Source organism: Vipera berus, assembly GCF_964194415.1.
Source record: "Vipera berus genome assembly, chromosome: 1".
Classification (NCBI taxonomy): domain Eukaryota; kingdom Metazoa; phylum Chordata; class Lepidosauria; order Squamata; family Viperidae; genus Vipera; species Vipera berus.
In genome coordinates, this window is record NC_138202.1 from 334,246,119 (window position 1) to 334,272,561 (window position 26,443).

The 26,443-nt window shown below is 38.6% G+C and overlaps 1 protein-coding gene across 5 annotated transcripts in view; it reads right to left on the reverse strand.

Annotated features, from left to right (window-relative positions):
• NCOA1 (nuclear receptor coactivator 1) overlaps positions 1 to 26,443 on the reverse strand; it is a 308,570-nt gene that overhangs the window by 58,287 nt on the left and 223,840 nt on the right. For 4 of the 5 annotated variants that reach the window (XM_081326952.1, XM_081326949.1, XM_081326951.1 and 1 more), the window contains one exon: positions 2,199 to 2,293. The exons of the other annotated variant lie outside the window; for it this stretch is intronic. In XM_081326952.1, the coding sequence (XP_081183078.1) occupies positions 2,199 to 2,293 (95 nt within the window). The remainder of the gene's footprint in view (positions 1 to 2,198; positions 2,294 to 26,443) is intronic. 5 annotated transcript variants of the gene reach the window in all.

The following is a 26,443-nucleotide window of genomic DNA, read 5'->3' on the forward strand; positions in this document are numbered from 1 at the left end:
ATCAGGAAACAGTGGAAGGAATATATCTGTTCAGAGTGAACGTGGCTTGAACTTGTGGAGCATAGTTAATGAATACATGCACAGAAGGTAGCTTTATTTATGAATGAAAGGGGTGAAAAGCATATCAGAAAATGTGCACTAATATCTTCTAGGGCACGGGTCCCCAACCTTTTGTATTTGCCCATTACAATAAGGTTAAAGGCTGTGATACAGTACTCAGATATCACTAATCATGCTTCTGGATGGCCTCTATTGGCCACAGGATTGGTGTGATATATCCATGCTATCCCTCCTGTATCTGTCAGTTGCTTTTGATATCATCATTCATGTATCCTACAGGGCCAGATCAAGTGGTTGGGAGTGGGAGGCATGCTTTTTCAACAGCTCTCCACCTTCGCTTTTGTGGGCTGATGCTATATGGAGTGGTGGAGGGCTATTTAACATCTACATGAAACAGTTGGGTGAGATCCTCCATTGGCATGAAGTCAAGTATAATCAATGTAAAGATACTGAGTTGTACATCACTGTCCTGGGCCTTCCAAGTAATGCCACGGAAATGTGCTCCCAGTGTTTATAGGCTACACAGTTCTGGATGGGAAAGAACCGGCTTCAACTCAACCCTCAAGACTAAGTGGCTGTGAGTTTTAAGTACTCCTATATGTAGCAATTTGGCAATTTTACACTCCCCCAATCAGATCTGGTAAGCAATACAAGGAGTCCTCCTGGTCCTAAGACTTCTGTTCAAACAGCAGGTACCACCCTTTGCAGAAATATATCTTGTGTGCCAGTTGCACCCTGGTTGTCACCTTTAAAGACCTACATGGTTTTTAATACAAGATTAATTGTGGTACTGCCTATCCTCAACAGTTTCTGTCCATCCAACTAGGTGCTCTTGGTGAAGCAATGTCTCAAAAGTATGCCTTCCCTGCTGTGATACCTGCCTTATAGAACAGCTTCTCTCTAGAAATATGGATGGCGCCAACCTGTTGACTCTCAGAAAAGGTAAAGATATGGCTTTCTCCCTAAAGATTGAGATGGGAGTGACGATAGTAAAATTGAGAAGTACATATATTATAAATTGTTGCTCTCTGGTCTATCATTGAAAAACTCTTGAATTAGAAAAAATATTTAACTTGGCGATTTAAAGAAAGCTTCAAATAAAAGTGAGTAGGCTAAATTTTTGAACATTGTGTGCTGTTGCTGAATATCATGGAAGTAAAACATTCAAAAGAATAAATGGAAATATTAAAAGTTCAACTGTGAGTGAAGAGTAAAACAAGGATGCTTATGTCCCCTTAGGTGTTTCATATTTTTATGGATAAATGATAAGGAATGTTTGTAGATTTTAAAAGTGCATTCTTTGGGGAAGTACTTTTGTATGTAGCCAATTACATGTTGATGGTTGAAAAAAAATGAATCAGACAGATGGTATGATGTAAGAAGGAACATGGATCTGAAAAGTAGCATATCAAAAGGTTGTGTTAGTTAAAAAAAATCAAATCAGTAATTGTAAATTATAGCTAAATAAAAATATTAGACAAAATAAATAGATTTGCATAGAATATTTATTGAGGTTAGGAGAACAGATAGAAAAATCTTAAGACATGGAAACGCTGGCAGAAATAGGTAATAGGTAAGTTTAGTGGTCTGTTGCAAGGAATGAATGTTAATAAAAAGTAGTGAAAATGGTTGTATATAAGAATGTTTTTTGTCCAGGTTGTTATATGGAAATGAGAGTTGGATCTGCCAGAAGAAACATAATTGGTTGCAATGGGAACTGGGTGCTACAGTCATGCAGTGCTACATGAAATAGAGAAGTGAATAACCAATGCAAAAGAAATACTTTTAAGGTAATCATAGGCAGAGAATGAACACGGATCAAAAATCCATTTGTGATCACTAGGTTAAGTGGATGCTGCAATAGTCGTTAAGTGTGAAAAATGGTTATATGTCACTATTTTCAGTGCTTTAGTAACTTCGATCAGCCACTAAATGAATGATTGTAAGTTGAGGACTACCTGTAATCCATTTCCCCAACATCTTTCTTTTAGCCTAGTTAGTAATTAGTCCCAACACAAAAGTTCCACAATTTCTTATGCAAATACTTACTTTCTACTTTCCAGCAAATTTTAAAGGAAAGCTCTATAAAAATTGCATTAAAAATACTACGTGGAGCAGCTGTTTTCTTAAGCACATACCTCAAGAAGAAGAGGCCCCAGGGATTCCTTTTCAATCACTCCTTGGCTGCTGGATGAGATATCAGACTTCTGGACATCATCATCAGCTGTTTTTTCTACAATGTAGAAAAATACACTTTTTAAACAAAGAGAATTTACTTTCATTTTTGAGTACACCTTAGCTATTCCAGAAAAAGTTTGTAGAGAAAGCATAACAAATGTTTAAATCATGGTTGCCAATAAGGTCAGAGACTAGAAATATGCCAAGAAAAAAAGGGGAAAAGAAACCAGAGGGGCACTGTCTAGGACTAAGGGAAAAACAAGGGCATTCATTTAAAGTCAGAGACAGTCCTTGTTTAAAAAGAGAAACGGAAGATCCTCTTTTCTTTGAATTACTGAAGCAGGGTCAGTAATTAGGAAACTCATAAAAACTGGTCCACAAATAGGGAAAAGCAGGAGCCAGGAAGATCTTGGAACAGCAGTTGGATTGAGGATGCTCTCACAAAGAGCCAACTGTTGAGCAGCATGAAAGTGAATCCAGCATTATTTCATTCCAATGATTTTTGCTCATGCCGAGGATCTGATTGACCATTTAGTAGGAATGGAAACTAATCTCCTCCACAGCATTCCCAGCCTTTTGAGCTGTGCTGAATTAACATTCCCATTATTCAATAGTCATGTGGCATGGCTGTTGGGAATTATAATCCAACCCATCTGGAGGGGGGGTCTCTGGTTGGATAATGTTCTTCTAAAGATAGCTTTCTCCTGCAGTATGTAATTTAGCTCAAAAGCAAGAACTCTCTGCAGGCAAAATCACATGCTGTAGGTTCTTTCTTCTAGTGGCATAGGATCAACTAACTTTCACGGACTAATCTGGGGAAATTATGCAAAGTGAAAAGAATACAGAGCTTCATCTGTAATTATGACATAGAAAGCCATCTGGATTGGGGATGGTTTTCAATGTTCTTCCAATTCTGTGATTCTGAGATCATAAAAACACAACTATCTCAACTTTTGCTTTATTTTAGGGAATGCTGTAGAAGCTGTGGAATAGACATGGGAAATGCAGTTGGGGCCCTGTATAAAACCTGTCCATGAGTCAGGAAAACTGTCTAAAATATTGTTGCACACACTGAACATCTCTGTCGTCATGCCAATTCCACTGAATTACTGTTCAGAAGTATTGCCATGATTTTCTATTCTGATCCTTTAATTGGGATGTGGAATCCTTTTACAAAGTTAACAAAATAGTTTCACACTGTACTTTCAATTGTCTTATTCAAAACAATCAGCTGGTAGAATGAAACACTACTGCCTTCTCCACTGTGTCTAAATATTATTCCCAACCCACAATTTCAATAATGTAGTGTGGGCATTCAAAGAAGTCTATTTTATGAAGCAAAATTATTAAAAAATCCAAAAACAATGTATTTCCATCCCCCAAACTAAATCTTTATTTAATATATACTTCCTCAGATCAGATTTTGGGACTAAACTTATAATTTAACAAGAAATTTGGGAAATTCCACAATTTGAAGTAACTGTTAGAATTCTAGTCTGGAGATCTGGAAGACCCATGAAGAATATTGTTTTATTTGTATGTCTAGTTTATGTTTAAGTATGTATGTATTTGCATCTAGGTAGAAAAGAAGGTCTAGGGGTGACATGATAGCAATATTTGAGGGGCTGCCACAAAGAAAGGGGGGGTGTCAACCTATTATCCAAAGCACCAGAAGACAAGACAACAAATAATGGATGGAAACTAATCAAGAAGAGAAGCAACTGGAATTTAGGAGAAACTTCCTAACAGTGAGGACAATAAATCAGTGAAATGGCGTGCCTTCAGGGGTTGTGGGTGCTCCATCATTGGAGGCTTTTAAGAAGAGACTGGACAGCCACTTGTCTGTAATGGTATAGGGTCTTCTGCTTGAGCAGGGGGTTAGACTAGAAGACCTCTAAGGTCCCTTCCAACTCTGATGATGATGATTAATGATGATATTATTTCCACAGGGAGGACCTCCTTCCTACTGGAACTTGTTTTCTGAGGCTATAGGCAGTCAATACTTTTTGGATTAATGATGACTATGGTGATGATGGCGATGGTGAAACCTGAAATTAAATGCTAATGGTCTCCCCAATAGGGTTGTGATAATAAATGTTATTTGATAAACAAAAAATAAATCCAATATACTTCCACAAAATGAAAAAGGGGAAGAGAAAATAATTTTAAAGGAAGAGCAGCAAAATGTTGCTTAACTTGGAAGCAATTTTCATCAAATCCAACCTCTTCCAAGGAGCAAGGGTATCCATAGTGTTATCTGTGTATCTGCTGCTTTGCTTAAGAAGGGCAAGATGCAAAATCCAGGAGTCAGCTATAAAAAGAGAGGAACAGAAACTGATGGCACAAGCAGAAACCTGGAGAGGAACGGAATTAGGCCAGCATCAAGAGGCAGAATTCCAGAAGTATGCTTGTGCCTGGCATTTTTTTTCCTCCAGGACATTTTGAATTTTTTAAAGTGATTTATACGGACTAAATAAGTTCTATAGCTATATTATGAGATAGCCAGAAATGTCTCTATTACAAACCTATTTCAGATCACAAAGATAGAATTAGAAGAGTTGGTCTGCCTGCTTATATATGAGCTTTGTTTCCCAATAGGAAGGTATGGCTGTGAGAGGTGGACCATAAGAAAGGGCAAGTGCTGAAGAATTGATTGATGCTTTTGAAGTGAGGTGCTCGAGAAGACTCTTTGAGAGTCCCTTGGACTGCAAGGAGATAAAAATCAGTCAAATCCTAAAGGAAATCAACCCTGACTGTTCTTTGGAAGGACAGATACTGAAGCTCAAATATTCCAAATGAGAAGAGAGGACTCGTTGGAAAAGACCTGGATGTTGGGAAAGATGGAAGACAAAAGAAGAAGGTGAGAGCAGAGGATGAGACAAGACAGCGTTATCGATGCAATGATCTAAGATGGCGGTGCCTGGAATGGCTGCGGCTGCATTGGCTCTTGAAGGCAAATAGTTTTGGGAGGGATAGTAAGGGCTATAGGCCACATGATCAGGAATTTTAATGTGTTTGAGCAACATGGTGGAACTAAGGTAACATACGACATACGACCAACAATCTTTGCTGGCATGGTGAGTTTCTAGTTGTTTTGGAACTGTTGGTGAGACTGTTAAAAGTCGTTGGCGCTGTTTGAATTTGTTCTACCAGCAGCAAGATCTGACTGCTGGCCCAGTGATGGATTGTATTGCAAATCAGGGCTGTTTCCAGAGGAGGCAGAGGAGGAGAGGACCTGGAGCTTATGGAGCAAAGGAACTGGATAAGGCTGTCGGCAGGCCCAGAGGAAGAGAGAGAGGCTTTTGGAGGAGTTGGTGGCGACGGCAGCGTGCTCCAGGGGCGAAAAGAAGCAAGGCCTCTTTAAGGAAAAGGTGGAAGAGTCAGGATCAGAAAAAGGAAAGAAGGCGAGGTTGTCAGAATACAAGTGAATTTGAGGGCTAATCCACATGGAGCCCCATTTCCATCTGTCCTGTGTGCCATCGTTCACTCCCTAGAGACTAAAATGGACAATGTGAAATTTGAGCGGGCCACGAACAAGAAGTATATATCAGAGGTGGTGACCCTTTGAGAGCTGTATGCAATGAAATTTCATTTTGATGTATGCCAATTGGTGTACATTCAAAGTGACAATAAAGTTATCATTATGAACATGAATTTGGGTAAACTCTGGGTGACAAGGGAGGACAGGGGAGCCTGGCATGCTATGGTCCATGCGATTGCAAAGAGTCAGACATGACTTAACAACTGAACAACAAAAATATGTGTTGTACAATAAATTTAGACTACAGAACTCTCCATTCTGTCCTTAATAGTTCCTTTTATTAATCTGGGGATCCAAAATTTAACCAGGTTTTTATATTTCCAAGCTACAGCTTTTCCATAATGCAAATAATAATGCAGGGGAGTTCCAGATTAAGGCGCAAACATTTCCCAAACTTCTCTTCTAAAAGACCTCCTTCATTTCACATAGACCTGGGGTCCTCAACCCCTGGTCTGTCCCCGGCATGCCAGAAACCGGGCTGCACAAACAAGCAAAGCCCCATCTGCAGGATGCAGGCAGCAGGTGAAACCACGCCCCCTCCGGTACGCGGAAAACCCTCTCTCCATGGAAGCGGTCCCTGGTGCCCAAAAGGTTGGGGGGCCTCTGACATAGACCAACCAACTATTCAACCTCATTTTATTCAACTTTTCAGGCTGCATGAATCAAACTATGTATACTAAAGTTTGCAAAGCAGTAAACTTTCAGGAAAATAAGAAGTTTATTATATGCAAAAAAGAAGTGAACTAACATTGTATAACATTACTACATCTTGTCATGAAAAACTAGGATTGTGCCTCTAAAAATCTGAAATCTCTAAAATGTGAAAATGTTATCTGATTACTCCTTGTATCTGACAATAATCATCCAAAGAAATATTTCAGTGTCCAATTATCCCTTCTCTCCTTCCATAAACTGCACCTAACTCTCTTGGCTTAAAAATATTCGCACGTTTAGCATCTGTGCCATCTCTCATAATTGTGGGTATGTGTGGACAGGAAAGACATAGAGAAGTTGTAGATAGCAATCTATGCAATTGAAGACAGGCAGCAGACATTCAAGCGATTACACACGACAAAGTCAGGATTAACAAGAGGGCAGAAACCAGGAGAGCGTTCATTAAGTAAAACAAAGACATAATACTAGTAAAAGGTTGGAAGTCAGGAAAGTTGAGTGTCAGCAGATTGGAAAAAGAATAAGAAGTCATGCAAAGATGTTGCTTCTGCACTGATCCATAGCAAATGGAACTTTTAAATAAACCATCTAGAAATACATCCACACCCAGTCTAAAAAACTCTTTATTACTTAGTCTACATTTCTGTCAAGCACTGATTCTTGTTCGGAGTTTGCTGAATAGCCATTAACTTCAGTTCACTTAACGCCAGTAAACTACTACAAGGAACCTCAAGTTCTCTTTATAAGGGAGCAAAAGAAATGGTTAAGCATGGCTACTGTTGGCTGAGAAGCCATAGTTCCTTGTCCTTGAATTAATGTCCACTGGTTCCAATTATTTTCCGCCTATGTTATGTTCCATGGTGTGAATGTGATTTTTTGTAAAGACTAAAGCTCATAAACCTATGTTTAACTACCGTGTTTTTACGTGCTACTATCACACCTCCCCCCACAAACACCCCCCCCCACAAAAAGCTTTCATTGATACCAATAGGTGATAGTTTTCAACATGGGCAAAAGAATTTCCAGGGAGATTTTCCCCAAGGTATATGTGGCAATTATATTTTTAAAAATGCTCTCGTGGGGCCACTGAAAGTTTTTCCAGTGTGTTTAATTGTATTTATCCTTGCTCTCCCTGTGTGTTGTAATAATCCAAACACTCTCCTGCATGAATTAATATTATGAAAAAAAACCTTCCTTTGGCATCTTTGTCCATTCTTGAGAATGCCATGTCCTTGTATTGTTTCTCTTCTCTTTTTAAAGTTGCTTCATAAAAGAAGCTTAAATACTGATTAAGGTAACACTATTGTACATATGTTCATGTTTAAAGCCTGTTCTGCTCAATAGAAAAAAATTAGAGCTTAATTAAGCAGGGCTGACATGCCAGAAAACAAACTGGCAAATACTTTCTTCCAATTCCAAGTTATGGAAAAATTATATTTACATGTGAATATAAGCAAAGTTGGCAACTAATATCAGTCTTAGAAAAACAGAGAGAGAGTAACTGCTATTAGGTATTGTGCTGTAGAGTTTATATGAAATTAAGACTCCATAGTATCTAATCTCATTATTAATTGCTTTGAGGGAGTCATTTTTTACTTCAAGTGCAACAATTGTAGAAGGTGTTAGATATTACATGCATGAGTATACTTAGCATGTATATAGAATAACACAATCATTCAAGGTGATTCAAAGTAGACTAATATTATGATCTCCACTTGCGAGTAAAATATGCTGCATGCTAATACTGCTGTATCTAATAACTGCTGTTCTGAGCTCAGAAAATCCTGAAAACCTGTTGCTTAGAAAATACCTTGAGATTAAGAGCCAGTTCCTTTTCTGCAAAGCTGCTATAAACTTGCATCTATACATGTAATGATTAAGAAGAGGTGGCAAAATTACACAGAGGAACTATACAAGAATGAGCTTAATGTCCCTGATAATCACAATGAGGTGGTCACTGATCTCGAGCCAGACATCATAGAATGTGAAGTGGGCCTTAGAAAAGCTGAGCAACAACAAAGCTAGTGGAGGTGACAGTATTCCAGCTGAGCTATTCAAAATCTTAAAAGACGATGCAGTAAAAGTGCTACACTCAATTTGCCAGCAAATTTGGAAAACTCAACAGTGGCCACAGGATTGGAAAAGATCAGTTTACATTCCAATTCCAAAGAAAGGCAGTGCCAAAGAATATTCAAACTATCGCACCATTGCACTCATTTCTCATGCTAGTAAAGTCATGCTTAAAATCCTACAAGCTAGACTTCAGCAGTATGTGGATCAAGAACTACCAGAAGTACAGGCAGGATTTCGAAGAGGCAGAGGAACTAGAGATCAAATTGCCAACATACGCTGGATCATGGAGAAAGCTAGGGAGTTCCAGAAAAACATCTACTTCTGCTTCATTGACTATGCTAAAGCCTTTGATTGTGTGGATCATAACAAACTGTGGCAAGTTCTTAAAGAGATGGGAGTACCAGACCATCTTATTTGTCTCTTGAGAAACCTATATGTGGACCAAGAAGCAACAGTGAGAACTGGACACGGAACCACTGATTGGTTCAAAATTGGGAAAGGAGTCTGGCAAGACTGTATACTGTCGCCCTGCCTATTTAAGTTATATGCAGAGCGCATCATGAGAAAGGCAGGGCTAGATGAATCAAAAGTTGGAATTAAGATTGCCAGAAGAAATATCAACAACCTAAGATATGCAGATGACACCACTCTAATGGCAGAAAGTGAAGAAGAACTAAAGAGCCTCTTGTTGCGGGTGAAGAAGGAGAGTGCAAAACTTGGGTTGAAACTTAACATTAAGAAAACCAAGATCATGGCATCCAGCCCTCTCATTTCCTGGCAAATAGATGGGGAAGAAATGGAGGTAGTGACGGATTTTATTTTCCTGGGCTCCAAGATCACTGCAGATGGGGACTGTAGCCAAAAAATTAAAAGACGCTTGCTCCTGGGGAGGAAAGCCATGGCAAATCTAGACAACACACTAAAAAGCAGAGACATCACCCTGTCAACAAAAGTGCATATAGTCAAGGCTATGGTCTTCCCAGTTGCAATGTATGGCAGTGAAAGTTGGACCATAAGAAAGGCTGAGCACCAAAGAATTGAGGCCTTTGAACTGTGGTGCTGGAGAAGACTCCTGCGAGTCCCTTGATCAAACCGGTCAGTCCTAGAGGAGATCAACCCTGACTGCTCTTTAGAAGGCCAGATCCTGAAGCTAAAACTCAAATACATTGGCCACCTAATGAGAAGGAAGGACTCACTGGAGAAGAGCCTAATGCTGGGGAAGATTGAGGGCAATAGAAGAAGGGGACGACAGAGAATGAGGTGGCTGGATGGAGTCACTGAAGCAGTAAGTGTGAGCTTAAATGGACTCCAGAAGATGGTAGAGGACAGGAAGGCCTGGAGGAACATTGTCCATAGGGTCGCAATGGGTCAGACACGACTTCACAGCTAACAACAACATACATGTAATGTAGTGTATGTAAATGTTATGCACAGCTGTGTCCTAGATACCCAGGATATACCTAGTCAGCTTCTGAATTGGGCGCACTAAAGACATTTGCACCAGACACTCAGCAGTATGGCAGAGAAGACTGAATGGTCCACCTCCATCTGCTGAGCCCAGTAGTCTGGACCTCTGGCACAAGAAAAAAAAATCTAGTTTCATGTCTAGTGGGGTTTAGGTAGGGCAGCCTATTCTGTTATTTTTTTTACGCTATCAGCAGATTTTATTAACCTGTTCATAGAATCTAACACAAAAGAATCTTCATAGATACTCATACACAGCTACTCATCACAGAGAAAGCTAGCCTGTAATTATTCTCTTCCAAAGGTTGATTTTTTTTCATGAATGGAATGGTCTATCAAATCCCTTAAATGTTGCTTCAAGTGGTAGAGTCCATATTTATTAGCTCTTCTGCTGCTCTGGGAGGGCAGAGTAAGAACAGAAAAAATTCAAAATGCAGAACAAACAATAGCTGGAAGCTTCTAGTACTATGTGCAGTCTTGGGAAGCAGCCATACTTTGATAGAATTTTCAAGTGCATGTTTTAAATCAACAAACAGGAGATAAGAGAAAATGTTAAGACATGTAAAACAATAAAAAGCAGCTGACCACTTGAAACAGACCCCGGAGGCATATGTGATCCCATATGTTCTAAAGAGCAACATACCTCCATCATAGCACCCTGTCTATCTCTTCATTCATAGAATGGCCCTAGTCCAGTACAGATGTTTTTACTTTTACTAAGCAGCTATGAAGGAAACAGAGCTCAATTGAATGTCTCTCAATCATTGCAAAGCTTTAATTTTAGCTATCTAAAATACAATGTGACAATTTGTGGTATGTCCACTGACCAAGACATTGACACTATGGCGATAGTCATTAGTACCTAATAAAGAATCAGTGTAGCATAACACCTAGGAAAGAACAATTGCCAGAAAGACAACTATCCTCCATGGCCAAAGGAATAAATTGAGGTATGTTGTTATTCCATAACCTAGTTCTCACAAACAATAGGTGAAGTAGCGACATGCTTTGAGATTATTTAACTATAGGCAGGAAGGATTTACAGGTATATTTTGTGTACATTTGGCTAGAGGACTGAGGTAGGGTAGAGAATATCAGTTTATTTATTTATTTATTTTATTGGATTTATATACCGCCCTTTCCCGAAGGACTCAGGGCGGTTTACAGGGCATTTAAAACAAAGATCGATACAAAAGTTAAAAACAATTTTAAAACATTAAATCAATCCCTACAAAAATAAAAACCCCAATTAAAATTCTCAGCCTGGGCCGGAAAGCTCGAAGAGCCAGGTCTTAAGGTCCCGGCGAAATGAACGAAGGTCGGGGGCAGTCCTAAGCTCCACGGGCAGCTGGTTCCAAAGGGCAGGCGCACCCACTGAGAAGGCCCTCCCCCTGGGTGTTATCCGCCGGCAATCTTTTACCGGCGGCACCCTGAGAAGACCCTCCCTGTGGGAGCGCACTGGACAAAGGGAACTAGATGCCTTGTAGAAATTTTTCTACTATCAAACAGTCTTCTGGAAAAACCCAATGAGCTAAGTTTTGATAGTGTTTACTAGATTTTTATTATTAAAGTGTCTATTTTATTTGTAAGTCACTTGAATCTACAATAACTTGAACAAAGGATATAAATAATACAAATAAAGCAATACATCAGCATCCTATTAATATCTCTGTATTAGCATTTTCTATTGAAGAGAAACAGGTGAGTCTCACATACCCTCCTCAGTTATATAATCTTAAGGCAGGTAGATTACTCCATATGCTGTGTGTGAGAACTAGACAACAGAATAAGAATTCATCATATTGGATGGTATCTATTCTAGTCCCTCAGCCTATTTTTTTTACTTGCTATTGTGCTGCTTCTCCTTTTCAAATCAAATCCCACCCAAATATTCTGACTTTTAATAGATGCAACTTTCTTATGCTACTCCCAAATCCTAGAGGAAGAGGAAAATGTATTGAAGAAGCCTTGTCCTTCAGTTATGATCCTAAGAGATTGTACTTAATTCTACTGCCAGGGCTCATGGACTCAAATGCACAAGCAGACTTGATGTACCAGCAAATGACATAAAGCTAAGGCCTCAGGGCAATTTTTTTCCCTTCTAGAAGGGGGAAAAAATGCCTGAGGCCTCTTAGTAGAAATTCTGTGTTTTTTATCACATTGTCACCATTTGACACATTAGAGCTTCCACAAATCTGCCTCTGAGATGCCCTGCAGCTCTTGGACTTCCATAGGAAATGAGAGAAATCTATGTGATAATTCATTTGGTCAACAGGTAAAAACAGTACTGCCTACATCTCTATCTGTACTGAAGATTCTCCTTTATTCTTCATTAGCAAATAGCGCCGTAACATTTTTGAAGAAATGATTTTATGATCTTTAACTTCTAAAGTAATTTTTGTTCTCATTCCACTGTTTTTTTCCAGCCAAATATATTCTGGTTGTATTTATCTGTATGATCTTTATAAAGGGCTGGGGCATGTTCCACATGTTGTTCAGCTGCTGAGGCATGAGGCATTTTCTCCATGTTATTTCTAGTCCTTATCAACAAGAGGTCTTGTCACAGAGACTGTGGCTCTTCTCTATGAAGACACTGCTTGAATTGATTGACATTGGCTATAAAATACTGAAAATATAACAGGCTTCAGGATTTGAATTCTCACAGGGATAAGGAGGTAGGCACATTTTTGTATATTTTTATCCTTTCTGGGGCCCCTTTGTACTCCTGAGAATTAGGGGGCCCTCCGGACCAATGTCTGGGGAGTAGGAACAACTTCCAGTGGAGGGAAACTGTTTACAAAACCTTGGGATCAAATGAATCCTCTGAAGCAAGATATTCCACAAATAAGGTGCAACTACAGAAGCAAAGCCCATCCTGAGCAGATATTCTTAAGCCATAGCAGGCACAAAATATATCCTCAACTGAATTTGTAGATTTCCACTGCCTGAAATGGAAGAAACTGTATCTTGTGCAACACATACTTCAAATTGGAGAGATAATGTCAAGAGTCTATTATCACACTTAGGGTCCAACATTGTTTTAATGACAAAACCAAAAACTAATGATTCATATTCCCCCCCCATACTTTCTTCATTAAACTGGAAACTCAGAGTTCAGTGTTCTGTGCATCTCAGAACAGAACTTGCTGAGCTTAAGTAGAATCCTCAGCACAATATTTTGCAAGAGAATAGCCAGAAAGAGTTGCTTTTATAGATTATGTTATTAAGTATTATGTTCAGAAATCAAGTAACTGTTCATACTGCACTAGTCTCTTATGAAGCTAAAAAGGCTGGTTATATGAACTGTTACAGAAAAAATTATGTAGCATTGGCCAAATGTAAACTAGAATGCACTGACTGCCTATTGATGTATTATTTATAAAGAAATGTGGTTCTAACTGAATTCCCACTTTTCTTGGTGTCATTTTTCTATAGTTGGTTAGTTCTCCACTTCATCAAATATCAGTCCTGAAAAAATGTCTCCAGTTGTGCCCTCAGCCACACATAAAATTGCCTTAATATTGAGAGACATAACAATAAATCACAAGATATTACGCAGAATGCTGAGAGACAGCACTAGCTTTAAATGTCAGAGACAAATAACCAGTGCTTTCACGTTCATGTCGATTCTTCATCCATTGACTGGTCAGATATGACTAGAGTGACATAATATGGCTTGAGTAAATTAAGTTTTTCCCTTTATAATGATCTTTTAGACCTTCAACCTAAGGCCTCTAAGGGACATGAACTTAAAAGATCAAATTTTGATCCGCCCAGTCTACTGCATTCAAATTAATATAAAGGTTGTTAGCCACTGAGTAGTTGATTTTATTTCAAAGCTCAGTCACTTCAATGCTATCTTCTTCCATTATTGATTCTGGCTCTGATAAGACAACACTCAAATCATATAAACGTAATTCAGCAGGTTTCCAAAGTTAAATCAATGACATTTCTGATCATTGTATTTTCACTCTAGTGGCCATAATACCTATAATTTTTCTCTGTATAATCTGATATAGAATTAAAACAGTATGTTTGAATATATTGTATACTAGGAGTACCATAGAAGAATCTTTTAATCTTTGCCTAGCCTCTAGAAGGAAAAAAGGCAGTTGGTTCAGGTTTCTATAACTTACAGTATTTAAGCCCAAGGAATTTGAAAGAAAATCAGCAAAAGGCTATCTCATTTGACTTGAAATGAAAGAGATAGGCAAGTGAAAACTGTTGTGCTAGTCTAATATACTAGGAATTCTTCAAGAGTTAATATCTAGTGCAACAATTTAGCTGTTCCAACTTGATCTCTTTGGTTTCTCTTCCTTGCTTCAGTCTCAACCCCTTTGCCTTTCTCCATATTAATTTTCCTTGCAGTAGTAAGAATCTAAGAAGATTCTTCATTTTAAAATTATATTTTTACAAGCCAATGGTTTTAGTTTCAAAATTTTAAATAATCATTAAGCAATATTTAGTCTCTCCAGTTGTGAAAGTGTAAGATTCCCAACAAAACTGGACATACAGTTTATAGCAAACAAAGTATAGAATTCTATTAACTATTATTTATTTCAGTATTGCATTTATTTATTCATTCTATTTGTAATCATAACATATGGTTTGCAGCAAAGCTCTCCTATGATTAATCTCTGAAAGTCCACTAATCTTGATGGCTGTATCCATCCCTCCACTTCCACATTCAAAGATAGGTCTTAATTACCACTTGTTGCAGAATAGCAGTGGAAGATGACTACTACTTCCAAGAATATGAGCCTTCTAAATATACCTGTAGGGACATTCTGAGATGTTGATCGTAGGATTAGATGAGCTTTTGGCCTGAGTCAGTAGGATTCTTGCTTTTATGTTCTTTACTGTTTTATAGTATTTATTCTATTTCTTATCTTATAAATCCACTTCTATTTTTCTCCATTATTTTTGTAATTTACTCAGTTGAAGATCACTTGAAGCATAATTCAGTGTGCCTGCTGCATCTCCAAAAATACCACTCTAATGTTATGTTCGCAATGATACATATTCATATGAAAATTCATATACAGATATGAACAAGAAAACATGGTAACAGAGATCAAAGGTGGAAGGAAAAAACAGTGTGCTTCTTCTTATGTCCAAATTTAAGAGCAAATAACAGGACTATCTAAGGGCAAAGCTAACAGCATGGCCCCATTCTTCTCCATGTAAAAACCTCTCAGTCAAATAATGCATTAAGAAAATTTCTATAAATCCCCTGGAGATGGTACTGAACCATTTCCTAAGCAGGAATCAGCCCAGATGGTTGCTAAAGATCTTGATCTTGAAAGATCTTGCATCAGATAATCTAGGGTAGGAATGAGTGAGTTGAAAACATCCTGGTTTAAATATAATTTAGCAATAAAATCACTATTACGTCAATGCCCCCTATTTAATAGAATGATATTCCATCAATTTATCTTATACAGATGCGCTCAATAGAAATGAATTACACAGAAGCGTTGCTGAGCTGCTTTGGATCTTTTCAATAAATTCATAAAGATCAAAAACTTTATCTGAATAAGAATAGCTCTGGAATGCCGTATTTTGTGTTCACAAATGGATTATATACTAGCATAGTCTAAACATAAATCTGCAAAAACTGCACAGGCCTGGGAGGGGAAAAAGCGAGGTATTTACATTGTTCATTTATAGTCTCTCTTTTGGCTTCTTCTATATTTAACTGTCAACTAGATTGAAACTGTCAGCAGATATATTAAAATTGTATTGACTTGCTTTATAGGAGGAAGGGCTATATAAAATAAACACATGCAGAAAAAAGTGCCCAGTGTTGTTGCAAAGAAGCATTTTATAGCAATGAATGGAGTCTGTATCTGAAACCAATTCATGATAGAACCCAAATTCAAAGGTGGAGACAGAGAGACTAGTTTTATAGATGAGAGCAGCAAGACAGCTCTACTGTATTGGTAATAAAGAGGTGGAAGAAATTGTCAGCTCATTGGAATTCATGACCCAGAGAAAAACCTTTACAGCTCATTTACAGGGGACTTACAGTGCAGTACCATGCTGGAAAAGCCTCTGATATAACCAGTGGCCTCCAGGTGGGTGGCCTGTGAGTTCATAAGTTAAGACTCTCAGCAACACCTTAGCAAGCAGCAATGTGGGGGCAAAGAACATATGTGAACAAATGAAAGTAGTTCATGTAGACAATACCTTTTGTTCATCAATATAAATGTGGGCGACTGAAAGAGAAAAGCAATAAAAGCCAGTAAGAATTATTCCTGCTACTGCCATGATCAGGTTTCCTGTAATGACCAAGCATAAATCCAAAGAGAGAAATAAAGAAGAGATAAGGGGAATCAGAAAACTGTAACCCAGAGAGGCATTAGTTCTGGATCCTATTACATTGATCTTCTGAATCTGACAGATCTGAAATTGGAGCCTAAATGGGGCTCAGTCAATCCTCAGCCCACAGTAACTCCACTTTCCTATGGGACTTGTCCAGGGTTCTGAAGGATCAGTCAAGCTGGTTCTTGACAGTAGCCTCTACTTGGTGATGCTGTGCCCTTACCACCTGCTTCATGTCATTGCACTACTTGATTTCTCAGTACTTACTGAGGATAGAGTACATTTCAACACTGAGCATCTGACTGTGTTATGGGAAATGTCTGGGAGAATGTTTACTCCTCCAAATCCCACATATCTCAATTCTGTTTTATTTTATTATTTTATTTGCTCAATTTCTATGGCTGCCCATCTCAGTCAGTGGCTTCTGTGAATCCATCCTCACTGCGATCAACAAGGAATGTTTCTTGAAACTTTCTTAAATTCCAAATCTGTTCCCTTCAAGATACATTCCATTCTCTCTAGGATGCAACTGCTCAAATTTAATTCATTCATTTGCCTGGATGAAATAAAACTACTTACAAGATAAAGCATCCAGTTTGAGTTATCTATTCATTACCAAACCATTCCTTATGTTATAAGTCTATACTGTGACTTCTTTAAATATTCCCCTTCCTTTTACCTCCAGTGCTTGTAATCTTGCCAACTTCTGGACACTTTTAAAGTGGGATGAAAAGCAATATGATGAGATTTCCCTTATTGGTTTTATCCAGAACATGAAACTGCTGAGTATTTTTAAAGAGTGCATTGATTAGTACAATTTTTGATCTCCCTTAGACTAAAAGGATAGAGTGGAACTCCTTTAAAATTCAATATGGCTAAACTGATGAGATCAGCTTTAGGCTGACAACCAAGCTTCAGTGAGATCACTATCTAATTTTAGGTATGACATAGTCTTTTGTGTTACTAAATGTTAGAATGAACATTTATTTCAAATCATTTATTTCATTTAAAATTAGGAAGAACTGACCGAATGAGTTGCTCAACAGTGAAATAGGCTGCCTTGAAAGCAGTAGGTCTTCATTTGTAAGCAGAAGCTGGGACAGTGTTCTATAAAGATAGCAGTAATGGGGAATTTCTGGCTGGGGGTTGTAATAAATTATTTTTGAAGTCTCTTCCAACTTGAGGTCAGAAGTCTAACAATCAAATCTATGCACAATGATTATGGTTTTCTTTAAGAGATGGTCAGCAAAACATTTGTGCAATCTGAATGATAAAGAACACTGGTGATAGGAACCTTAAATTTTATCACAAATATAATTCTAGGCATTAAATAGTGAGAAAAATTGCATTGTTATTATTGAAAAACGTATTAACTAGCATGCTGGAGAAGAGCCACAAGTTATAATTGACAAATGACCTTTGGAAACCTAGTACATTCTAGATGTGTTGGATTACAAATACTGTTATAATTAGAATTGTAAATCAACACACTTGGACAGAATCAGGTGCGGAAAGTTGTGTTAGTACTTCATTTCTAAAACTAGCCAGCTAGATGTTCTTATTCTTATTCCTATTCTTATGCAAAGCATATTGTTGTTGCAAATAAACCAACTTTGCTATCTTGAACATCTCATGATAAAAGAGGCCTATGTCTAATCTTTCTTTTTAAGGCTAAGTGACTGTGGAAATTATATAAGCATTGTATCACCAAGGTCTTTTTAGCAATTCTACTATGTATCACGCATCAATAGAGGAGTAAGAGGTATATGAGACAAGAATGGAAAGAAACCCCAATTGCTGTACTCATACACTGAATGAACCATGATGACTTTCATCCACTAGATCCTACTTTTTATTATATTGTACAAAAGAACTACAATGCTTCTGTCTTTTCTTACAATAAAGATACTCTACTTATCATGGCCCAGTTCTTAACAATGTCCTCATTTGAGAGGAATTTACCAGAATTGTATATAACATTTTAATCAGATTACAGAGGCATCCAACTTTGGAGTGCAGTTTTTTTCCACAATTTAATAATAAGATGGTTTTTGGTACAATATGTCTCTCTTGTTTTCAGTGTCGTAAATGGAATAGGTTAACATGTTGTGGTTTCCAAATTCATATCTCAAATGCAGAGAGCGCTATTTGTACAAGGATGATATGTAGATGACCAAATGGTTCTCAATGCTTTCCACAACCACCACTTGTTGCCCTAGAAATATACATTCTCCTTGCCATTTTCATCTTGAGACCTATTTTTAAGATGATCTTCCTATAGTAAATCTATGGAATCACAAACCAGTCAATACAATATTATAAGCAAGTGTGCAGGGATTTGCAGGGGGCAATGGGCAAAATGGGAGTGCCAAGCATCCCTCCCCCACAGCTTGTTCTGTTTCCCCTATTTTCCATATGAGGAAACTGCAATTTGTTAAGTACAACAGTTTGCCTGAACATCACACAATTTGACCCAGGATATAATACAGAGGTAGCAATAACTTGAAACTCTTCAAGTACCTTAGGGATCACCTGCTGCCGGCATCAACTTCCCTTCGCCCTGTGCGCTCCCACAGAGAGGGCCTCCTCAGGGTGCCACCGATCAGAGAATGTCGTCTGGTGGCCCCCAGGGGGAGGTCCTTCTTTGTGGGCGCGCCGGATTTGTGGAACCGTTTGCGGGTTGATCTTTGGATGGCGCCCGACCTTCGCTCCTTCTGACGCAATCTGAAGACCTACTTGTTCGAACAAGCCGGCCTGGCCTGATGGGTGATGGGTTTGGATTTTAATATTGTTTTAGTGCATTTTAACTTATTGTTGTTAGTTCTGGGCACCTTGTTTAATCTTTTTTAATATTTGTATCCTTGTATTTTTATATGTTTGCCCTGTTCACCACCCTGAGTCCTTCGGGAGAAGGGCAGTATACAAATAAAATTATTATTATTATTATTATTATTATTATTATTATTATTATTATTATTATTATTATTATGATATTTTTATCTTGCCCTTTTTTATATATAACTCAAGATGGCAAACATACCTAATCCCAGTGGCGTAGCGTGGGTTGTCAGCACCCGGGGCAAGGCAAGTAATTTGCGCCCCCTAACTGCACCGCACACCTGGCACCCCCCCTCCACAGTGGGCGATGACCCGGCGGCTCGGATCGGATTCGCACAGCCAGCACTGCAGTGAGAGAGAGTGAGTGAGCCAGGCAGGGGTAGAGAGCTGCGAGTGCGAGCGCGCCCCCCAGATGTTGCGCCCGGTGCAGCCGGCCCCCCCTGCACCCCCCACGCTACGCCACTGCCTAATCCACCCGCCTCCTGTTTTCCCTACAAAGACTACCCTATAAGGCAGGTTGGCCTGAGAGACAGTGACTGGCCCAAAGTCATCTGACCAGTTTTCATGCCTACGGGAGACCTAGAACTCACAGTCTCCTGGTTTCTAGGCCAGCTCTTTAACCACTACCCTACACTGGCTCTCAGTTGAAAGAAAATTCAAACAGAATGTTTAATTGCACGTACATTATAGTTTTCGCACTCTTTTTAAAAAGAAAGGGTAAATTGGGGGAAACTAAGTAAAGCACCAATACAAGGTAAGGTTACTGCAAGCAATATGCTTCTGGCACTTCAATCTCCAGCAGACCACTGGAAGAGAGGAGGAAAGGGGAATTGGAGAAAAGCAAAGAAGAAAACCACCATAATTTAGAAATTGAAAACAATCTCCATCTAAAAACTTTGATCCAGGTTATAATTGGAATCATATGAGAAGCATCTTATGCAGAGTTTCAGAGCCATGCTAGTCTTTGAAAACTAGAAAATAAATACCTTTAGCTATTAAGAGTGTCATCATTTAGGCCAGGCATGTCAAACTTGCAACATCACATGATGTCACGTGACATATTGCAACTTTTTCCCCATTGCCGGCAATGGGATGGGCGCGGTTTTGGCATGATGCATCTGGCCCGCAGGCTGGGAGTTTGACATGCCTGATTTAGGCAGTTTGTGTCTTGTGTCTTTAATTTCCTTTTAATATTTGTAACTCTGTATTTTATTCTTGCCCTGTGAACCGCCCTGAGTCCTCAGGGAGAAGGGCGGTATAGAAATATTATTAAATTAAATTAAATTAAATTCCCATCTTCTATGGCAGGTAGCTCAGCTGGGTTCAGATATTTGAAAATTTCAGAAACTTTCCTGAAAATCACGTAAACCTTTACCCTTGGGATGTGTTTCCAATTAATTAGAAGGATTTAAATTAACCTTTATCATTAGGTCTTTCCAGCTCTGTGATTCCATGAACAGAAGAGAGAATAAATTGTAAGTGGCAATATGTGGCTTTATGCATTTTAGGAGAAGATACAAAATATCTCCCATAGAATAAATGGGTCAGTGAAGTAATTGCTATCTTTAATATAAAATTTATATCTCCTACAGACCATTCTTCCTCAAGATCTGCAATAGAACGCATATGATGATTTCATTAACTGTTTGTTTTGACACACATAGCCGCATGAAACAGCGCAATTCAAACGCATCAAAACATTTTGTTGAGCTTGTCTGATTATGTTTTTCTGATTTCCAATCACCAAAGTGATATCATCAATATATCTGAGGTTGTTGATGTTTCTCCCCCACATTCCAAATTTAATCCCATTTTCAATTTCTTCTAGTGCAGCATTTCTCACTACATCTATTTTGTATGTATTAAATAAGATAACATTATGCAACTGTGACATATCTTTCCTCAATTCTGAACCATTTAATTGTTCCAAATAGCATTCAAACTATTCTGGTTATGATACAAATTTTTCTTAGAACAGATGGGGTAACCCAGTACTGCCATATTATAAGGGTTATAATTAGTTTCTTATACTTTTAAACAGTCCAAACCTTTGTATGATCAATAAAGTAAAATTATTCATTCTTTATCTTTCTCACCACCCACTAGATGTTAGCAATGTTATCTTGGGGAGGGGAGTGGTGTCTTCTGAATCCAGCTTGTACATCTGGCAGTTCCCCTTCCATGAATGCAAAATCTTCAACCTTATTTTACTAGCATGTAAGAAAAGTACAACTGTTCAATAGTTTCAGCACTGCCCTTTTTTGGTATTGAACTAATAAAATGCTTAAATAAATTGATCTATTTTCATCTCTGGGCCATACATGCTTAGAAACTGAATATAGCATTTTAACTACAATATCCTGTAAGATTTTAAACAGTGCTGCTAGGGTTTCATGAACTTTCTCTTCTTATGGAATACTGGTGATCTTATATCTTCTTGTTCTGCTTATTTTAAGTTGTACCGGTAATTTTGCAAGAAGGAGCCCATGATCTGTGCCACAATAGGAATCAAATCTTGTTTTTCTTCATGGAGTACAGCTTTTTCATCTTTGCTTGAGAATATATAATCAACTTGATTTCAATGTTGTTCAGCTTTTAAGTAGTTGGGGAAAAGTGGCTGTATTATCATTGAATTTTCTTGGCTGAACTCTGATAGTCTTTCTCCTGTGTGTTATGCACTGAGACCAAATTTTGCCTTTATTCCAAATGCCATTTTGGTTCCAACTTTAGCACTTTAGTTCTTCTATATTTAGTATGATTTTTTTTAATGCTGCATCAACAAGATGCTTTAAATTATTTTAAATCAACTTCCACTTTCTCTGTATCTTTGGTTAGGACATAGATATGTATCACTATAATAGTGTTTGCCTTGCATTGAATTTTAATGGATATCATTGGGGCGGGGGTTGAATCTGAGCACTGTCTTGGACAATATTTTGTTAAGAGTGATGGTTCCTTGTCTGCTTCTACTTTGAAGAGAAGTAAACAGTTCCAATTCATTTCTTTTGTTGACTCTCAGAATGTCAATATTCAGCCTTGACACTTCTGTTTTCACAACATCAAATTGGTTTTGATTCATGGTTTCACATTCCACAGTCCAATGGCATATACTCTTTGTGTTACCAAACTTTCCTTTTGCCTCTGGCCACATCATTAGTTCTATATCCTTCAGGCTTAATCCACCTACATTATAAGCACTAGTGCTACTCATACTTCCCTCCAATCTTCCCCAGTAGCTTGTTGGATACCTTTTGTTCTGGGAAGACTAATATTCCAGTATCATATTGACACTGTCTTGATTATGAATACTGTAACCATTTTGGATTTTTAGCAGAATACTGGAGTATGTTTCTAGTGTATTTAGTCTGACCCCTTGTCTATGACCTGACTTCATAGGGGACCCTTCGAGGAATATAGACCCCCCAATTGTATATAGTTCATGGCATCACTAGAATGCACAAGCCTTTCCCCACTACATGGTACAGTCCCATATTTCATAAAAGTCTGATTAGTAGATTTGTTCTGTGAAACCAATGTCCCAGCTGAGAATGAGTGTGTACATTTGTCATTGTGGGCTTTTAAAAATGTTCCAGCTGCTTAATGGGATGATGCCACAAAAAAGAGGTTCCCACAGAGGGACTGTAATGTGAAAAGGGCACCTGTGTTGTAATTCTTACTGGAAAATCTCCCACAAATTATATGGCCTTGCACCTGTCTAGGGTTGTTTCATCTAGCTCAGATTACAACTTTGGCAGACTGAGCAAGTACACATAGTATGCCCTGGAGGAGCACTTTGAGTTTAAATTAGTTGCGGTCCATAAGAATAGGTTCAAATCTCAGTTGGGCATGACCCCCATGATCAAATTGTTCTCTTGTCTGTAGTTCTTCATCTATAAAATGGAAATAGTCATCAAAATGCCATCACAATTTGTTGGGATGGCTAGTGGGTGTATTTCAGTCTTAGCCATTCACACAAGGTTCATCAATGGCTATCTACAGTGACTAAAAGACCTTCCATGTAGTAAATTGGTATACCTGAGCCTCAGAGGGTATGGACTGACAACAAAGATGTGCTATATGTTTGTAGGCTAAGGTTAGGGTTAGATTGCCCTGGATGTGCATTCTCTCATTCCTTAGAAGATCTACATGAAGCAATGCCAGAGCGATCGCCTGGATAGCTGAATTGGACATCCAATTATGAGGCCACTGCCATAAGTTTTACTTATAATTGTGTGGACTATGTATATATGTTTAATTTTTTTCTGTCATGTTCTCATCATAAGTTAAATAATAATGCTTGTGGATTAAACATGGATATTTTTTTATTTTTATCTACTTAACAATTTCTAATCCATATATTCACTATTACTTTGAAAAAGTTAGTTCATTGCTTTGAACATATTGGCAAATTACTCCACAAAGATACTACATACTGAAAAGTTCGATACAAATTAATTAGAAGAAACTTATTATCTTAGTAAAGTCTATACAGCTGACTGTTATTCACTGTTTTTAATAGTTGCAGATTGCGTAGTACTTTTTAAAATATGTTTTAATATATTTTAATATTGTATTCTGCTTTTATATTGTTTTACAATTGTTTTTAGGCTACCCAAAGTAATGCATTTTAAGATGGGCCACTATATAAATCAAAATAAATAAAATTTCAATTATACACAGACATTTCATCCATCTGTTTCATTCATTTACAAAACAACAAACTTATGACTTCAAGAAAACCTTTCTTTCTTCTTTTTCCTTCCTTCCTTCCTTCCTTCCTTCCTTCCTTCCTTCCTTCCTTCCTTCCTTCCTTCCTTCCTTTCCTTCCTTCCTTCCCTTTTTGCAGTCTCTAGGCACCAGGTACTTGAAAAGCACCATTCACAGAGCAGCGCTGGTCTAAACACTATCATGCAACTTTTGTGGGAAGGTGGAGTGCTGAAAAATTAACTGTCTTACTCTTTCCTTTGCCATGTTTATAGCTGTCTTGGCAGATGAACCTCAGACTGCTGCCACAGCCGCAAACTCCATGTCCTGCCAACTGTACATTACTGGCCTTGGAAGGGCTCCAGTCCTGGGAAACCATTCTAAAAGAATTTGTTTGATACTTTTAAATAACAGCAGCCTAGCATGCAAAGCAGAGGCAGAGGAGCAGGCCTGGACTGCTGTATAAGCATGCAGCCAGGGTTGACTTAGAAGGCTTCCTCTGTTCTCTCGAGGTCCTCCCTCTACAGTATTCTAAGGGAGAGAAACAAATGAGATGCTTGGTATGGAGGGAAAGGACTGGCTTCTTGCATCTTTAAAAGAAACAGAGCAGAGAAATCCGTCAATAGGAGGAATTGCCCCGACGAACACTTGGCAAAAAAAAGGGCTTAACTGTGGATTGTTTCCATTCAATGTAGCTTCCACCTGCTGCTTCATACCTTTGCTTTCCTTTGGACGGTGCCAAATTAGTGTTCTCTCGGCCACTGAGAATCCTGATTATGGGATTTAACGGGGATTTATTTGATGTTCTGAAGATTTAAAACTTCCTCTCTTTACCTTGCCACGGCATCTGGGATAGAGATGGGCAGCGTATTGGTATCTTTGGACTGTACTTAATAGTTTGGGGAGTTACTGGGGAGCTGCAGTTGGTGATCATGCAAAGTGAATTGAGTGAGGCTTTTCTGGATGGCTTCCTTTGTTTGGGGACAGAGTTGGGGTTGGTCAATTTCTTAAATTATATTAAATCCATTTTCAGTCTTTTACAGTATGTTACTTCTCTCAAAATGTCAGGAAATCATTCCAACAATTTTCAATAAAATATTGCACAAGGAGGAGAAAGTGAGGCTCAACTACAGATTGATTTTATATCGCCAGATGAGTTCAGCTTCTATGTATCCTATGTATCAGTAATTTGTTTTGGGGGGCACAATGCCCAGTGCCAGCAAACCAATTTCCTTTGCACTATCATCAATATAGAAGGGGCATTAAAACACCTAATTCCCAAGCTATGAAGCAAGGTAGTTGATATCTAACAGTTCTATAAATGAGTAGAGGGCATTATAATTCATTAGGCTGTTTCACAAAACTTCCCCTAGCAACAGCAACCACTTCCCAACATGCTCTGACATTCATTATTATACTTGAGTGCAATGTTGCATTTGTATATCCATGGCAAAATCACATCTGTTTATTTCTAAGGCCTTTTTTAACGTTAAAGATTCTAGTTTTTTCTAATGTGGAAAACAACTTAGAAAAAGGTAGGGCAGCAGAAATCAACAGTCCTAAGCAGTGTTTCTTAATAATTACTTTTGTTATGGCTCCTGTTTACTGCTTCTTAGCCACTCCCCGCCCCCAACTGCTTACCTTTATCATTGTGCCCTTCTGCTTCCTATTGAATAAACAGTTGTTCTTGCAGAAGACAGCAGCTAAAGACTGCTGAGCTCAGATTTCTCCTACATCTCCAGCAGAATCGGAGTTCAGTGAGAATAGCAACCTTGTGGTATTTAAGCCAAAAATCTATCTAGTTCAGCATCCTGTTTCCACCAGTAGACTTTAAAGCAGTCTCTCCTTTTACCTGACCTCAAAAGCTGGTACTGAAAGGTGGATGCTCTTAAACAAGAGAGCTCAGTTCCCGTCCTGTTTAGCAACCTTCTGCTCCCTTAATCCACAATATCTTTTAACCTTCCTCACTCTAATAACTTTAAGGGAAATACTCTGCTTATTCTTAGGAAAAGGCATGCAAGTCAACTGTGGAACTAACAATGGAATCCACTACCCAAAACTACTTATTTTTGATGCATTTTAGTTCAAAATATAGTCACACATTTATTTGTAGAGACAACCAGAGGTAGAAATCACTAACAATCAGGAATGGAAATCAAATAGACCAGACATGTCAAACACAAGGCCCGGGGGCCAGATCCGGCCCATGAAGTGGTTTCATGCGGCCCGCAAAGCCATCCTGGAAACAGTGAGGGAACGGCCCCCACTGCCTTGGCCCTGGCCCAGAGACCCTCCTTCTGCCAGAGACCCTCAGATCTGTCCCACTCCTGCTCAGGCCCCCATAGGCACCCTTGATGCGAACGATGTAGAGCTGGCCATGCCCACCCAGTAGGCCATACGCACTTTAGCCACGCCCACCCAGGCCACACCCACCCGGCCCCCTGAGGGCAACCGCAATGCTGATGCGGCCCTCAATGAAATTGAGTTTGACACCCCTGAAATAGACAAACCAGCATTCATAGATTTTGTTGTTGTTGAGAATAATAGAAAATGTTCTGGAGAGAAGACACCAACACGATCCCAAATGCT